Source organism: Gorilla gorilla, chromosome 8 (assembly GCF_029281585.2).
Source record: "Gorilla gorilla gorilla isolate KB3781 chromosome 8, NHGRI_mGorGor1-v2.1_pri, whole genome shotgun sequence".
NCBI classification, from domain to species: Eukaryota; Metazoa; Chordata; class Mammalia; order Primates; family Hominidae; genus Gorilla; species Gorilla gorilla.
Window position 1 is genome coordinate 113,022,648 of NC_073232.2, and position 16,187 is coordinate 113,038,834.

The window sequence follows — 16,187 nt, forward strand, 5'->3', positions numbered from 1 at the left end:
CTGTTCTCGTTTGGTAAAGTCGTAACTGTTCAGCAGAGCAGGGACATTTGCTTCCAAGAAGAATAGAATCGTATTTTTGGTTATCAAGAAGAGATTTGTCCTGCATCTCTAGAATCTTCCTTCTGAAAAGCAGCAGTGCAAATGACCAGGCCAGAGTAAGCTAAAAAAGCTAAAGGATGGATCCTCTCACCCACAACCACACCAAGAAGGCAATTAAAGCAATTACCAAATTATACACCACCACCCAGATCCAGCATCATTACTCAACCCACATCACCAAGGAGACACCCATTAACCTAATCTCTGAGACATACATTAGGGAAAAAAGATGCTGATATGATCAATGAACACAATAATTCAAAGCAGAAACACAGACACTGCCACCAAACAATACTCAAATTCCTCCAACTCAGTGTTACACAAAGTGCAGCCACCTCAATACAATACCACAAAACACCAAGTAACAAACATTAAGCTAGCTGCCGGAATGCGTCAACACAATGCAATAATACACGGTAATGCACAACACAGTTCAAACTGTGTATCCTATAGGCACACCCATACCCACAGGCTGAAATCATATGGCCACTTGAACCACATGGGCAGACACACACAGAGACAGAGCCAATAGCGCAGCACCCAATTCTCCTGCACACCCAGCAGAAAACGATCACAGCTGCAGTCCTCCCAAGCACGATGCAGCCTGCCAGAAAGCAGCAGCACCGTGCCGTTTCTCCAGCAGGTGGACGTGTCCAGACCATCACCTCTAATAAGGCCTCTGGGCTCTCAGTGCTAGTAAGAGAGTAAACTGTCCCTTGAGCCTGCTTCCCGAGACAGGACAATTCAGTTCTATCCTGGTTGGGGTTTAATAAGACTTCGCTGTTAGTGAAAATGACAGAGCTCCAGGGATAAAGGGAAAGGTGATGGTGGGAGGGGAGCTCACTAAGCTGGGTGCAGGAATTCCCCTTCCTCTACCCAGCCCTACCTTCTGTGGCCATTCCAGAGCCAAAGCCCTCATGCTGGGTGTTCACGGAGTATCGATTCAGTCTGCAAGCAATTTTAATATTTCTTCAGGGACTTTCCAGCAACAGCACAAGTCATTAATTCACCCTCCCAAATTGCTTATTCAATAGCAGGAACATGGCTCCTGAATAAAGTCCCAGAATTTATGTGACTCGCACGAGTCAGGAGGTCAAACAACTGTTATGGAGCGAAGTTAAAAATCCAAATAAAATATTGACACTTTTTTGGGGAGGGGGAGGGGGGAAGCAAAGGTATTTAAAATAGGTTTTTGTTGCAATGCCCCTAGGATAAAGAATGGAAGGAGACTGAAGACAAGTTGGAGTTTATAAAATCAATGGAATTTATTGCACAGCTACTTGGCATTTAATAATTCTCTCATTTCCACATCCCCCTCCCCCACCCCATCCTGGCCATAGACAGAGAGATACACAGGTATACAAATGCACATTTATGTACGTCAATACTGGTGCATGGACCAATATAAAAACACGATTGTGATGTGAAAATCTCAAACACCCCAGGAAGGGAACAATGATGGTGTAGAGTCTCGCTGTAGTTTACATATTTGACAGAAATGGGCATAACTTGGCAGATACTCATGAAGCAGGTTTTGATAAATATATCGACTATTATAAATCTTAGATCAATGCATTGGAGCAGACCTGAATATAAAGATACACTAATCATAGAAATAGATCCTCAAAACAGAAATTGAGAAACACATCTATATGTAGTATCATCCTGCAATCGTGTACATGATTTGGAAACTAGATAGATGAAAATAATTTGGAAAATTTGCCCCCCAAACCTACCAGTGCGTATAAAATTCACCGAAGCCTATAGCCACTTAATCTAAAATTGTGATTTGTTAGTAACACAGACATGATGCTTATCAAATACAGCTATGGCACATGCATGGGAAAGGATAAGCATGTTTAAAATCACAGCTACCTGTGCTCTCTGTTAATTGTCTACATATATAATTGCTCAATTTTCCAAAATCATGGATATGAAAAGGCTGAAGGAAAAATTTGTTCATGTCCAAATAGTTAATAAATAAATAAATATATATATAAATTTCTCAAAGAGATCAACTGATTCAGCCTACAGACATTGAAGTCACAAGCCTGGATCCAATGTCGGGCTCTTACCCGATGCATATGTATAATTATATGTCAATTGAAAAAAATAAACACCAACCAAACAAAAAATTTCTGGCTCCAATGCTATTAGGCATGTGACTTTGGGCAAGTTGCTTGGCCTTTCTGTTGTTTCTTAGGCAAAATAGAGAGGATGGCTATTTGATAGAGTTATAGTTGAATTCGAATGAGAAAACACATTCATTATAATGCCTTTCATACAGTGAATATGAAATAAACGATAGTTATTGCTTTTACTATTATTAGATTCAGCTCTTCTATTCAGGCCTAGCCTCTCATAGATTCTACCATCTGTTCTTGATATGACTGACTCATTCTACTCAATGGTTAGCCGCATAAGTTCTAGAGTGAGACACTCAGGTTTAAATTCTGGCTCTGTTACTTAACAGCTGTGTGACCTTCCGTAAGTTACCTAACCTCTCTGAGTCTCAGCTTCCACATCTGTAGATTATGGACAATAATCTTCATAGGTACTTGTGAGAATTAAGTTAAATAATCCATATAAAGTGCTTTGCACAGTGCCTGGTACATAGTAAGTGTATATTGGCCCACTGTGTTCCTTAAGATTATGTCATTGTTATTACTGGCCAGGTACAGTGGCTCATGCCTGTAATCCCAGCACTTTGGGAGGCCGAGGTGGGAGGATTACTTGAGGTCAGGAGTTTGAGACCAGCCTGGCCAACATGGTAAAACCCTGTCTCTACTAAAAATACAAAAATGAGCTGGGCATGGTGGTGTGCACCTATAATCCTAGCTACTCAGGAGGCTGAGGTTGCAGTGAACCTGGGAGGCAGAGGTTGCAGTGAGCTGAGATCGTGCCATTGTACTCCAGCCTGGGCAACAGTGTGAGACTCCATCTCAAAATAAAATAAAATAAAATAAAATAAAATAAAATAAAAAATAAAAAACAAAAAACAAGAGTATATTATTGTTATTATTATTAATAATAATATTCATTTGTTATTGAACAAATAGCTATCAAGTACTTACATTATACCAGACACCATTGCTAGGTGCTGGGGAAAGACAGTCGTGAGAAAAATAGCAGTGACATCTGCCTTTGCAGAGCTCGGAGGGGTGGACTCTATGTGAACTGAGTAAGCAAGAAAACAAGGTTTCAGCTCTGTGTTAGACCCTGAGAGGAAGAGGGAAACAGAGAGAAATAAATTGGAAAGCTAGGATAGAGCCAGATAAGGGAAGATTTTGAAGGCCGGGCTGAAGAATTCTGAATTTATCCTATAGGTGATAGGAAGTGATTGTAGGGTTTAGCCATATCACATTCTTTCAGGAGACAGAGAAAGACTAACGGACTGTTTTTGAATGCCTGAGTAGGCGAAAGGTAGGAAAGGCTAGAGGTAGGGAGGCCAGGCAGTCACTAGCAGGCCCTACATCTGCCGCTGCTCATGTGACTGCAGAGGGAGGTGAGCATGCCTGTGGTGGGACAGGGTTGGGGGATGGACAGGTGCAGAGTGGGAGACTTTATCCCAGCAATGAATCTATAGCAGTACCTTGTTCACCTTATATCAAGCAGTCTTCAAGCCTCTGGAGCTTCCCAAACAGGATCATGGGGGTGGACAGCTGGTAGATTCCAGCTCTAGCCAGAAGCTCTGACAGATGAGGGCAGGGCCAGTGGTGAGAGGCGCTAGTCTGATCACGCTCTGGGCTTGGCATGCACCACAGACTGGTTTCCAAATGGTTAGTTAAACACATTGCCCCTTAATTTTTAAACCTATGCATATCTTGAAGTTAAATCAATCCATATGCTTACCATTCATCATATAAACCATCACTATTGCCCCCTTGGGCCAGCCCCATGGCCCATCTAGCCTGGTAAATTGTCTCTGGCCTGGGCTCTCAGGGGCACGTGGTGGAAAGATTATCGCCCTCAATGCCAGTCTTGGAAGGCTAAGTTGATGCAGAATATATGCCTGGTATCTAAGTAACCCACTGGGAATTTATCATCCTGGAATGTACCAAAAACCATTTTGAAATTATTTCAATTTTTAACCTATGGTTTTGTTTCCACAGAGCAACTGATAGCTTATTGAATTTTGGTGACTATGTCAGCTGGAGTTAGGGTTAATAGATGGAGAGAAATGTGGATTGATAGAGTATGAGAAAGGAACTTTCTTAACTCACTAAGACTTATTCCCAGCTCTTCCAAGAATCCCCTTGAGAAACCAACCAGAAGGATGGTTTCTTCACCTTCTGGCTTAAGCTAGTCTTCTCAAACAGAGTTCAGAAACTCTAATTCAGGTCTAAGATGGGACCCGGTGATTTGCATTTTAGCAAGCACCCCAGGGGATTCTAATGCAGGTAGTTCAAGGGCAGTAGTTTGAGGAAACCCTTCTGCCAGCTTTTTGGTAGGACTTTCATTTCTTGGAGCTCAGCTATGACTTCTGAGAGTCAACAAGAGTTGACACATTTGGGAAGAACCCTGGTAACCTGGAACCTGTGTATTCCAGCAACATCCTGCCACAGCCAGAATGGAAGGTCCTGCCCACAGTTCTGAAGAATGGCCTGGCCCTTATCAGTGGCCATGTTCAGAAGCCTGCCTGACGTATGGTCAGTTATCCAGACTGAAACCTGCAGGGCATATGAGTGAGCATGGGCAAAAAAACCTCTAAACTCAGCCCAGACTGCAGCCAGAGGCTACAAAAACAGTGTGTTAAGTGATTCAGGCCTAACTTAAAGGAAGCCACGTGCAGGAGAGATGCTGTTTCCTTTGTGTTTCTGTGGAGAGGAGGAAGTAAATTTCAATTTTTCAGTTCCTGGGGTATACAAAGGGGGAGACTCTAGTTCCTTAGAGTTCTCAGGAGTAGGGACCATTTCCAGGAGAGGTAAACATTTCCTGGGTGATCTATGACATCTCACTCAAGGTTCTGCTGTGAAAAGTCTCCCGCTGTTAGTGTTGCTGACTTGCCTCGGGGCCAAGCCATGGATACGTGCCTGATATAGGCAGCTCTCAAAGACTTGTGTTGAAGCAATAACCACCTGCATTAGCTGGGCAAAATATCCTTTGCTGAAGCAAATATCTTCTTTTTATTTTTTTCTGAGACAGAGTCTCGCTCTGTCGCTGAGGCTGCAGTGCAGTGGCGCGATCTCTGCTCACTGCAACTTTCACCTCCCAGGTTCAAGCAATTCTCTGCCTCAGCCTCCCCAGTAGCTGGGATTACAGGCATCCGCCACCATGCCCAGCTAATTTTTGTATTTTTAGTAGAGACGAGGTTTCACCATCTTGGCCAGGCTGGTCTTGAACTTCCGACCTCATGATTCACTTGCCTCGGCCTCCCAAAGTGTTGTGATTACAGGCGTGAGCCACTGTGCCCGGCCGCAAATATCCTTTTTAATATCTTTTTTTTTTTTTTGTGACTGAATCTCACTCTGCAGCCCAGGCTGGAGTGCAATGGCACCATCTCAGCTCACTGCAACCTCCACCGACTCCAGTCGTGGGTTCCACTTCACCACTGCAATCGTGGGTTTGAGAGATTCTCCCACCTCAGCCTTCCAAGTAGCTGGAACCACAAGCATGTGACACCCTGCCCAGCTAATTTTTGTATTTTCAGTAGAGATGGGGTTTCACCATGTTGGCCAGGCTGGTCTCAAACTCCTGACCTCAAGTGATGCACCTGCCTCAGCCTCCCAAAGTGCTGGGATTATAGGCATGAGCCACCATGCCTGGCTGCAAATATCATTTTGTTCTCTAGGATGATTTAGTTTATAATGCCCGGGCAGTCTGAGACCACTGGCAGAGGCCCCCATGACCACTCGTCTGGCTTAGTGGGCAGTGGGGCCAGCTAGTCTGGCACATTTTCTACCCTGGAGTGCCTTTGATTTACTGAATCAGGAAAGACCCTCCCCATATCAGGGATTAAATATTTTCTGCAAAGACTCTAAAGTGGGCAGTTTACTCCAGGACAATTTAAACTGATTTATACATGTCTATAACACATATATCCAGATACTTGACATCTTGCTCCTAAGAGCAGCCTGCCCCAAGCCTGGTCATGTCACTGGTTTGTTCAAGCTCTTCTAGGAAGTAATTTTGTTCCTCTAGGGAATAATTCTAAAATTGGGAAGGAAGTCTGTTCTAGACAGCAGGAAAGGATTTCATGGCGACATACTTGGAGATCCAATGTACAGGGGTTGTCAGCAATTGGGTCCAGCAGGTGTTAATACTCCCATTTTCTAGTAAGGACAACTGAGGTTCAGGGAAACCTCTCACCCTTCATTTCTCAGAAGGGACTGAAAATAGAAGTTTCAATTTGGTGCCTTTGGGTGTCTCTCCCCTGGAGGCAGTATAATTTAGCAGGTAAGGGATTAGTCCCTGGGATTAGTCTATGTGAATTCAAATCCCAGATTTACTGTTTATTAAATGGGTGACTTTGAGCAAGTTGTAATAAGCCTCATGTGCAAAATGTGTTGTTGTAAGGATTGAGTGAACTATTTATTTGAAGTACATAGAACATTGCCTAGCACATAGTAGATACTCAGTAGACAGTTTTTTGCTTTTGTTTTTAAACTGGAGCCTCTCCTGAGAAAGCATTGCTCCTAGAAAGCCTGCCCAGCCTAGTCCTGTAAATGCTGCCACCTCACTCCTCCCAAGGTGAGCTGTCTGAGGTCATCTCAATGCTAATAGGACCTCTTCTTGTCTCCACCTCAGGGAGTTTTTGCACACCATTTATTATCATATAATATGATGCAATATAATATCATACATAACATAACATAATATGATGGGTAGGTTAACTTGGAAACCCTGAGGCGGACCGTGGATGGATGGATAGATGAATAGATACATTTGTACTAAGTATACATACATTATATCATTCTATTGATTTGTAAAAAGTTCCCGGTCTGCCTGGCTGTAATGAGATTTTTGAACTTTGCGTGGCGATCAATGAGAGGAATATTATTGGCCTGGAGAATTGATATACCTGCTCTCAGTGGCTTGTTCTGCTCCCAGGCTGCCCCGGCCCCCCAGGTGTATGATTCCAGCAGACACTTAACCTTTTTTACAGTGTCATCAGGCTAAAAGGAATCTAATAGTGACACAGGACTTGTGCTCAGCACTCTGCCACTATTGCTTTCCTGTCACAAATAATTTATAGCCTTCTATTTCCACCCCTGAGCCTGCACCCCAGCCTTGCCTCCTGCTTCCCCCAGCTCCCAGGAATCAATAAACTCATATAGCCACAGTGGGACTTCAGGTGCAAGGAGACAGACAGACAGACAAAGAGAGGGGAAGTGGAGAGAGGAGCAGAGAAAGAGAAGAAGAGAGGGACAGAGAGCGAAACACAGAGAAAGGAATGGGGAAGGAGGAGGAAGAGAGAGAGCTGAACTAGAAGATGAGTAAGAATGCCTGGTGCTCTCTTAAAAGGTGAAGGGCTTCTCTCTTTCTTCTTGACTTTAACACAGTGTTAATAGGAGTCTCATACAGGGCTTTCATTCTTACTCACAGAGCCTGAGACTGTGTTGATATCCAAGTTGGTGAGAGGTGGGGGTCTTCCGGGAATTTAACCAATAAGGGAGTGGCCTCCCCACCTGCCCTGTCATCCTTTGCTCTGAAGTCCTGCCATGACCCCCTGCCATCCCTTGGGTCCCCTGTGGATCCTTGCCAGTGACCCCAGTGGGGCTTGGTCCAGTCCCCAGTCTGTCTTCTTGAGAGTCTAACGCAACCTCCTTTTGGGTCAGATGTCGCCGCCGCCACTGCTGCTGTTTCTTGTCTTCTCAGTGCTCTTCCCAGGGTCTCAGTGGCACCTGCATTGACCAGGCTGGGGCATACTGGGTAGGGAGGTCTCCTGCCTGCATCGGCCTAAATTGAAAGCACCCGGGCCTAGGGGTCACCCATAGGAATAATAATACTGGTCATCATTGTTATTATAGGTAGCGTTTATAGAACCAACCATCATAGTAATCACATTACATGGAGTGTCCCTATTTAGTCCTCGCCACAGTCCTGTGAAGTGTATGGTAGTATTATCTTATTTTACAGAGAAGGGAATAAGAAACTGCCAGGGGTTTCACAGGAAACAAGTAACAAAGCCGGGATTCTGACTAAGGCAGGCTAAGCCCAGAACCCATATCCTTCTTCCTTTTGCTGCTCTCACTCCCTTGGAAGTGTGGGAGACTCTAAGTGCCTGGAAGTCCCCATGCGGGGCCCAGGCCAAAGCCCTGGAGGTCCCCAGGAAAGGGCGAGCTCTCATCAGAAATGGTGGAGGAGAAAGAGCATCTTGTGAAGGAAAGAGAAGTGGGGAGCAGGCACCCTGGCAGGGCAGTCTCTCAGTGGAAATGGAAAAATGACACCTCCCAGCTTCTGAGCAGAGCTGTGTCCTCCAGGGTCCCAGCTGCACCCTCCAGGGATCTATATCCAGAACTTGACCTTCCAGGTCAAACCTGCCCGGGGCCGTGGAGGTTTGGTGTGTGTCTGGCTGTCTTGTGAGGCCAAGTACGAAAAAGAATTGGAGAAGGAGGAGGAGGAACATGGGGAAATGGTATCACGCCGTCATCATCAACAACTGCTTTACTTCATTCATCCTTTAGCCCCAAGTGAAATTGCCATGAGTTGTTGGGTTGTTGTATGGGAGACAGGAGGACAATGGATGACCATCAGATTTCCATGATCCCAGTTCTTAAATTCTCCGAGATCAGCTCTAGGGACTGGCAAGTGCCCACTGCCTGAGGTCATGGATGGACACCAAGAGCACTAGTAACTCACAGCAGGCACCCTGCCCAGCTCCTCCCCCATGCACCACCAAGCCGCTGTCAGGGAGTAGTGATTTTCCATCACTCGCTGCCTCAGCTAAATTTGCGCCAGTGCCCTAGGGGTCAGAGGCTCTGGGTAACAAAGACAGAAACTCCTCAAGCCCGTCCAGTTATCTCTCTCAGCCAGCCCCACCCCTGGGGTTCCCTTAGTCAAGAGCCCATCAGCCCTCAAGCCAGAGCCACCCACAGGCCCAGTGAGCTCACAGAAGCTGTTGCTGCAGTAAACTAGAAGCAGCTGCTCTGAGCTGCTCAGCATCTTTCTAGACTTTTCTTGTAGATGATGGTACACCGCCTCTCAGCTACTATCCAATCTTTTCCATTGTGATCAAACTCCAAATCTTCCCTCCAGCTCTTGGGAGATGACCTTGCCTTCTGCTTTGCTGAGAGATAAAAGCCGTAAAAGCTCCTTTTCAAAGCTTTGGCCACCTGAAAATATGCCATTTCTGGCTAACACCTCCCTGGAGTCTGCACTCCATTTTTCCTTGTTCTCCCTTGCTCTGTTAATCATCCACAGTCCCTTAGGCAACTTCAGTTTCTTCCTCTTCACTGGTTCTTCCTCCTCAGTCTACAAGCTTATCCAGGTCTTTCCTACCCAAGAAGACCTTCTCTCCACTTAGCTGCCCGTTCCATCTTCCACCTTCCATACTTTCCTCTCCTTTCGTTTTCCAAAAACTTCTGAGGCAATAGTCTCCGTTTACTGCCCTGCCTCCTTTTCCTCCCTATGCATTCCCTAACCTTGTTCTGTCTGGCTCCTGCTCCAGTCGCTTTGCTGAGACTCCTCCTCAAGGTCACTAATGGCTACCAGAATCCCAAATCTGTGCTTCTTCTTGTTCCTAATTCCCTTCGGTCCCCATGTTGCTGTTGGCACTGCAGGTTGTGTTTTTCTTGAAACATTCTTCTCCATTGACTTAGGTGAAACTGACCTATCTTGGTTCTGCCATTTCCTGTGCAATTAATTCTCTGAATCCTTTGCAAGGTCAGTTTCTTTTCCCAGTCCCTGGAAATAAATGTCTTCCAGTATCCACTCCTTAGGCCTCTTGTCTTTTAAACACTCCTTTCCCCGGTCCCTGACAGTCTCCTAAGTCCATACCTCTGTGTGCCTGCTGATGCAGGGGCATTGCCCCTGGATGCTCCTCTTTCACCTCAAATGCTGCACATCTAGGACGAACATCACCACTTCCCTCCAAAACCAGTCACCTCCCTATAGCCTTACTCCTGACCTGCTGATGTAAACTCCACCAAGCTTCCAGTTGCACAAATCTGAGTTTGTAAAACCATGGTTGACTCCAGTTGGTTGCCAAACTCTGACCATTCTGCCTTCCTCTTGTCTTGCAAATTCTTCCCTTTCTTTCCTGAGACCAGCTCCCTATCGCCTCATGCCTCATGTATATGTATGTTGCTTTACTGGGATCTGTTTGTAGAGATCCCCCCTAGTTTAGAAATCACTCATGGCTTAAGGCCCTCTAAACCTGGTTCCTACATGTTGGGGGCAGGATGACAAAGTAACAAAAAGCATAGATTTTAGAGGCTGCATTCTGAGTCTTCCCTAATTGGTACTGTGATTTTTTTTTTTTTTTTTTTTTTTTTTGAGACGGAGTCTTACTCTGTCGCCTAGGCTGGAGTGCAGAGGCACATCTCAGCTCACTGCAACCTCCGCCTCCTGGGTTCAAGCGATTCTCCTGCCTCAGCCTCCTGAGTAGCTGGGATTACAGGCACATACCACCACACCTGGCTAATTTTGTATTTTTAGTAGAGATGGGGTTTCACCATGTTGGTCAGATTGGTCTCAAACTCCTGACCTCGTGATCTGCCTGCCTCGGCCTCCCAAAGTGCTGAGATTACAGGCATGAGCCACCGCATCTGGCCTTTTTTTTTTTTTGAGATGGAGTCTCACTCTATTGCCCAGACTTGAGTACAGTGGCTTGATCTTGGCTCACTGCAACCTCTGCCTCCCGGGTTCAAGCAATTCTCCTGCCTCAGCCACCTGAATAGCTAAGATTACAGGTATCTGCCACCATGCCTGGCTAATTTTTGTACTTTTAGTAGAGTCGAGGTTTCACTGTGTTGGCCAGGCTGGTCTCAAACTCCTGACCTCAGGTGGTCCACCCGCCTTGGCCTCCCAAAGTGCTGGGATTACAGGCGTGAGCCACCGCACCCAGGCGGTAGTGTGATCTTGAGTGAGCTACTTAAACTTGTCTCAGCTTTGGTTTTCAATTTGCAAAATGAGGATAATAGTCTCTACTTTGGAGGTGGTTGTGCGAATTAACAGTAATATATATGTCATATAAATTGTGTATAATATTGGCACATAGTAGATGTTCAGTAAGTGGAAAATGGTGATGGTTCTCATCACATCCAAGTTTTCATTCTTGTTTCCTCTTAGTCCCTTGCCTGCCTCCACTCATTCTGGCTGACTGCTCTGGGCATTAACCCAGAAGGCAGCAGGCTCGCGTGGCTTCCGCTTCCACCAGCTTGTGATGCCCTCCCCTCTACTTCTTTGTTCATCTTAGGATCAAGTTATTTTTTACTGGGGAAAGAGACAGTGGAGATCCTGTAGTCCAGCCCCTTCATTTAAAGCTGAAGAAACTGAGGCCCAGAGAAGTTGAGAGATGAGACCAAGGCTATGTGGCTTCTTAAATGCAAAATCAGAAGCAGGACTCAGGGCCCCTGCCATGCAGTCCAGTGTCCTTTCCGCCATCCTCTGTGCCTCTGATTTCAGCCCTACTTGGCTTTGAAGATCTACATCAATTTCCCTCTGTTCAGCGACTTCTTCCGCAGTTCCCTCTCCTGCAAGGGAAATGGTTCCTCTCCTCCAAGTTTCCAGCACTAACTACCTGATTCCCTCGGGTAACTGAGCTTTTTCGGGGATTAAGTCTCCCCTCCCCACCTTCATATCCAGCACTGTGAGCTAGGGGCCTTATCCCAACTGCCTGCAAGTGTTCAGGAAAAGCTTTTAGAGCTGACTTGCTCATGGCTTGTGACTCACCTGGCTGGTTGAGGTGAGCTTGGCTCACATGCCTCCCTGTGGGGACAAGCAACACTATCAGAAAAGTGGCTTCCAAAGGCCCCTCATTTGACCAGTGGGTAGGGGGAGCATTCCTCCGTCTTGGCCCTGGGACTGGTCTTTGGCATCATTGAGCCCTCGGTTTTTCAGATCCCTGAAAAGCAGTCTCCTGGGATGTTTGATTTGGCCCCTTCTCCCCAGGATGTACAGGGAGGGCACCAGACCTTCCAACCAGGCTGGCAAAGACGCTGCAATCCAAGTAAGAACCTCAGAAAAGGAGGCCAGCAAACCAGCCAGCCATATAGGAACAGGGCTCTGACTTGTTTGAGGGCAGTAAGTGGGCTCAAGAAGAGATTGTTCAGCCTGACATCTGGCAAAGGGACTGTGTGCTGTGTTGGAGTCCTGGGGACAAAAGGGTCACCTGTGACCCAGCCCCTCCCTGGCTACTTCTCATTCTTTCAGGATATGGGGAAATCTCATCCTCTCAACTCTGAAGGACTGTGACACAGTCCCAAGTAGGAAAGCCAGCTCCAAAATGATCTCAAAACCCAGGAGCTCCTGGTACCAGGAAGAGATGCATGTGTGGTTGAGGAGAGAAAGGTGGAAAACAAGCCACTAGGGCAATCCTCACCCTGCAGAAAAAGAAAGAATGCTGTGCTCACTGGGTCTCTGCCCTGATCTTTGCTACCAAAAATCAAACAATAATTTGGGTGATACACATAGCAGGACATAAGGCAGGTTGCATTCACCCAGAGCTGCATTAGGTTGGATCTGCAGAGCCAACAGAAGGAAAACCCTGTGCCTTGCAGCAGTCAGTGAGGGCAGGGACACAGGGAGCAGATGGATGAGGAAATCGCTGAGGAACTTGGGAGAGAGCCCCTTTGCAGGGCTGGGCTGGAATTGGCCGGGGTAGGAGTGGGCATTTGATGTGTGATGCTGTTGTGATGCTGTTGCAGAATCATCCGGACCAAAGTTCAGCAGCCTTTCCACCCAACGCCAGATGGGGCTGGGACAGGAGTGACCGCCCCTGGCCACACCATTGGTAAGAGGGCTCAGGGAAGGGGAGGAAACCAGATCCCACGTAGAGAAAGGCAGGAAACGCAGCTCCACCCCTGGGAACTGCCTGCCCGGTTGAGGTCCAGAGCCCAACCTATTTGCCAACTCCTCTCACCTGAGCTCCTGTCCACATAGGGTCTTCCTGAGAGATACTGGTTCACTAGGATTGTTCTCTGCCTCCCACTTGTGTCACCTCCCTCTGCCCTGCTTTAGTCAGTCCCTATCCTCTCCCCTCCTCTCCTCTCTCTTAAGTGTTTTTCTTCTAGCATTTCTTCTTCTTTTTCTTCTCCTCCTCCTGCTTCCCTCTCCCTCATTCTCCAACATCTTTTGTTTTTATCTGATTCTGTCTCCCTACCTGTGCCCTCTTTCTTTTATATCAACTTTCTTATTCCATCTTTGTTTAACATTCCATCTTGTTCTTAACATTGTCCTCTGTCTTCTCCCCTTGGCTCCTCTTCTTTTCTCCCTCTGCCCTTCCCTCTCTTCTCTCTTCTTCTTAGGTGTAGCTCTGGCTCTGTTCTGTCTTCCTCCTTCCTCATGGCCTCTTTCCTCTTGGCCTTTCTCTCTTGATTGCTCAGCCTCTGTCTCACCCACTCTGTATCTCTCATCCCTTCTCCATCCTCATTCTTTGAGCCATGCTTAGGGCCTCTCAAAGATGTGACCCAGGCCTACTAGAACACCTGCTAACACTCCTCCTCTGTCCCCAACGCACACAGACTAGCTTCCCTCTGGCCCAAGGAGAAACTTGGTGCTACTGTAGCCATAGATGAGTCCTGGGGTTTGAGGGGCTGGGATGTGGTTACATTTTTCCTGCTGCTCCTCTTGGAAGTTGTCTCCTTCTGTCTTGACCAGCAGGTAATAGAAATGACTAGTTCCAGCCCTCCAGGAGTTGGCAGGAGCTGTTGTTTACTAGGCCAGTGTTACAGTGTGTGCTGGGAGGGAGGGTTGGGCCAGGCTGTACCTGAGTTGATCACCATAGAGCGAATGGGTTCACTAATCTTGCTCTAAGGGGGAAATTAGGAGTTTCTCAAGTGATTTCAAGACCAAAAGCAGCTGAGAGAGAGAAATGCACACTCCTGGGGAACATCAGGACCAGTCTTGTGTCTCCTGGAGAATCAGAGACAGATCTTAGAAAGCCACAGACTCTAAATCAGGATTGGTAAAGACTCAGCCCAGGAGACTGAGAACAATGAGCTGGGGCTTCATTAGAAGGGTTTGCCCAGCCCCAGGGATTGGATGAGCTGTGCAAGGGGGTATCCAAGGAGCTGTGCTCTCTAGAGGACCGTGGAGGTGCTGCCTAGATGGAGACAGGTTTGCTGTTTCCTGGGCCTGTACTCCATCCGTCTTTAGGAGAATGAGTTTGAGAACCCCAGTGAAATCCACAGGTCTGCAGAGAAGGCCTGGGGTAAACTGGGCACCACTCACCTCAGGGCTGGACAGACGTGAATAATAGCCTGTATATGGCAATGCAGTCCCCTCTTAAATAGACCCCAGAGGAAGTAGAGGAATGAGAGGAACGTGGGCTCCTCATCCCTCCTTATGTCCTCTGCTTCTCTCTGCCCCCCAGCCTTGGGGCTTTGGCCTACGATCACAATTGCTAAACTGCTATCCTGATGCCATTTCCTCCTTCCTCTCATCCAGTTCCCAGCACGGCCTCCCCTCCTGTTTCCAGCGCCTCCAATGACCCAGTGGGATCCTACTCCATCAATGGGATCCTGGGGATTCCTCGCTCCAATGGTGAGAAGAGGAAACGTGATGAAGGTAGGGAGGAGGGAAGAGGTGTGGCTTCCCCTTCGCATGCTTTGTCCTTGGACTCCAAGCTCCGGTTTCGGCCTGGCCTTGCAGCTGCTCTGCTGTGAGATCAATTTTAGTAGCAAAGCCCAGGTCCCCCCACTGCCCTGCTGGCTCCTGGAGAGAGGGAGGGTGGCTGCTAGTGGGGCCATCAGCTTCACCATCTGCTCAGAAGCCCCGGCTGCCTCACCTGCCACTAGGGCTCACCCTATCGATCCCTGTGGGATGTCAGGAGGAGAAGCAAGAACCTTTACCTTGGGAAGGTTTTGGAGTTGGGGGAACAGCTGGTCTCTGACCTGAGGATGAAAGGCCAACCTACCTTGTCCTTACCTGATCCCAATCTGTCCGGAGGTGACGGAGTGATGTCATGTGCAGCCTGCCCTGGTGTCCTTTCTCTTTAACACCTGCACACCACCCCCAGTTCAAACCTCACAGGGAGCTGGACATGGAACCCCTCTCTCCTCTTCTTCTCCATGAGTAGAGATGCCACTCCAAATCCCCTGGCCCTCTCCCTCACCTCCCTGAAATGCCTCAAGGTGCAGCCAGGCTGTTAGGAAGGGTGTTAAAGGGAAGGGGGAAGGAAGAGGAGGAGGAGAGAAGAAAAGAAATAAGGGGGAGAGTGGTAGGGATGAGCCTGGGACAAAGTGTTTTTCAAATGTCGTGACATTGGGGGTCCCTTGGTGACCATCTGGTTCTCTTCTGATGCGTGAAGCTGGGGCACAGGGCTGGCAGACCCTGACCAACAGAGACACCAGTGTCTCCGGCCTGCGTCCTGCACCCATTTTCTCATGGTTCCCGCTGGAGAAGTGGTAACCTCCTGGCCTTCAGAGGATTTTAAAGACATCTCCCAGGAAAGAGGCAGAATCCTCAAACAATGAGCATAAAGGGGTGACCATCTATCCCATTAGCCCAGAACAGTCCCAATTTATGCCTGTTGTCTCTGCATCTTGGCCAGTCAGCATCTCAGCATCTCCCTTTTCTCTCAGAAATGTCGTGTTTGGACAATAAATTATGTGGTCATTCCACACATGGACAAACCCTCGGTAGGGGAAGCCTAATGGAGTGAGGAACAGAGAAAAGGGACAACACTGACCTTGCCTGGGCCCACAGTCCAAGATCCCCCGGCCTAGGCTGAGGGAAGAGAGTGGGAGAGGCCAGGCCCCCAGCGGAAGGGACAGCGTGGAGGGGAGGCCTAGGCCTGGCAAGACAGTGATGACCTGGCGCTGGCCTCCTTCCAGAAGCCCTAATGGCCTCGTTTCACAGGGAAACAGCTTGTCTGGCTCTATTTCTCCTTCTTCCAAAATATCCAAACCGATTTGGCTGCCACGGCCTTTGCCATTCACTAAATTTCATTGTGGTTGTTTTGGCGGCAGCCCCTGATGGGCAGG

General features: G+C 47.6%; 1 protein-coding gene across 6 annotated transcripts in view; it reads left to right on the forward strand.

The window, feature by feature from the left end:
• PAX2 (paired box 2) overlaps positions 1-16,187 on the forward strand; it is an 81,574-nt gene that overhangs the window by 20,511 nt on the left and 44,876 nt on the right. For all 6 annotated transcript variants that reach the window (XM_063710425.1, XM_063710424.1, XM_031015688.3 and 3 more), the window contains 2 exons: positions 12,909-12,994; positions 14,650-14,769. In XM_063710425.1, coding sequence (XP_063566495.1) covers positions 12,909-12,994; positions 14,650-14,769 — 206 coding nt within the window. The remainder of the gene's footprint in view (positions 1-12,908; positions 12,995-14,649; positions 14,770-16,187) is intronic.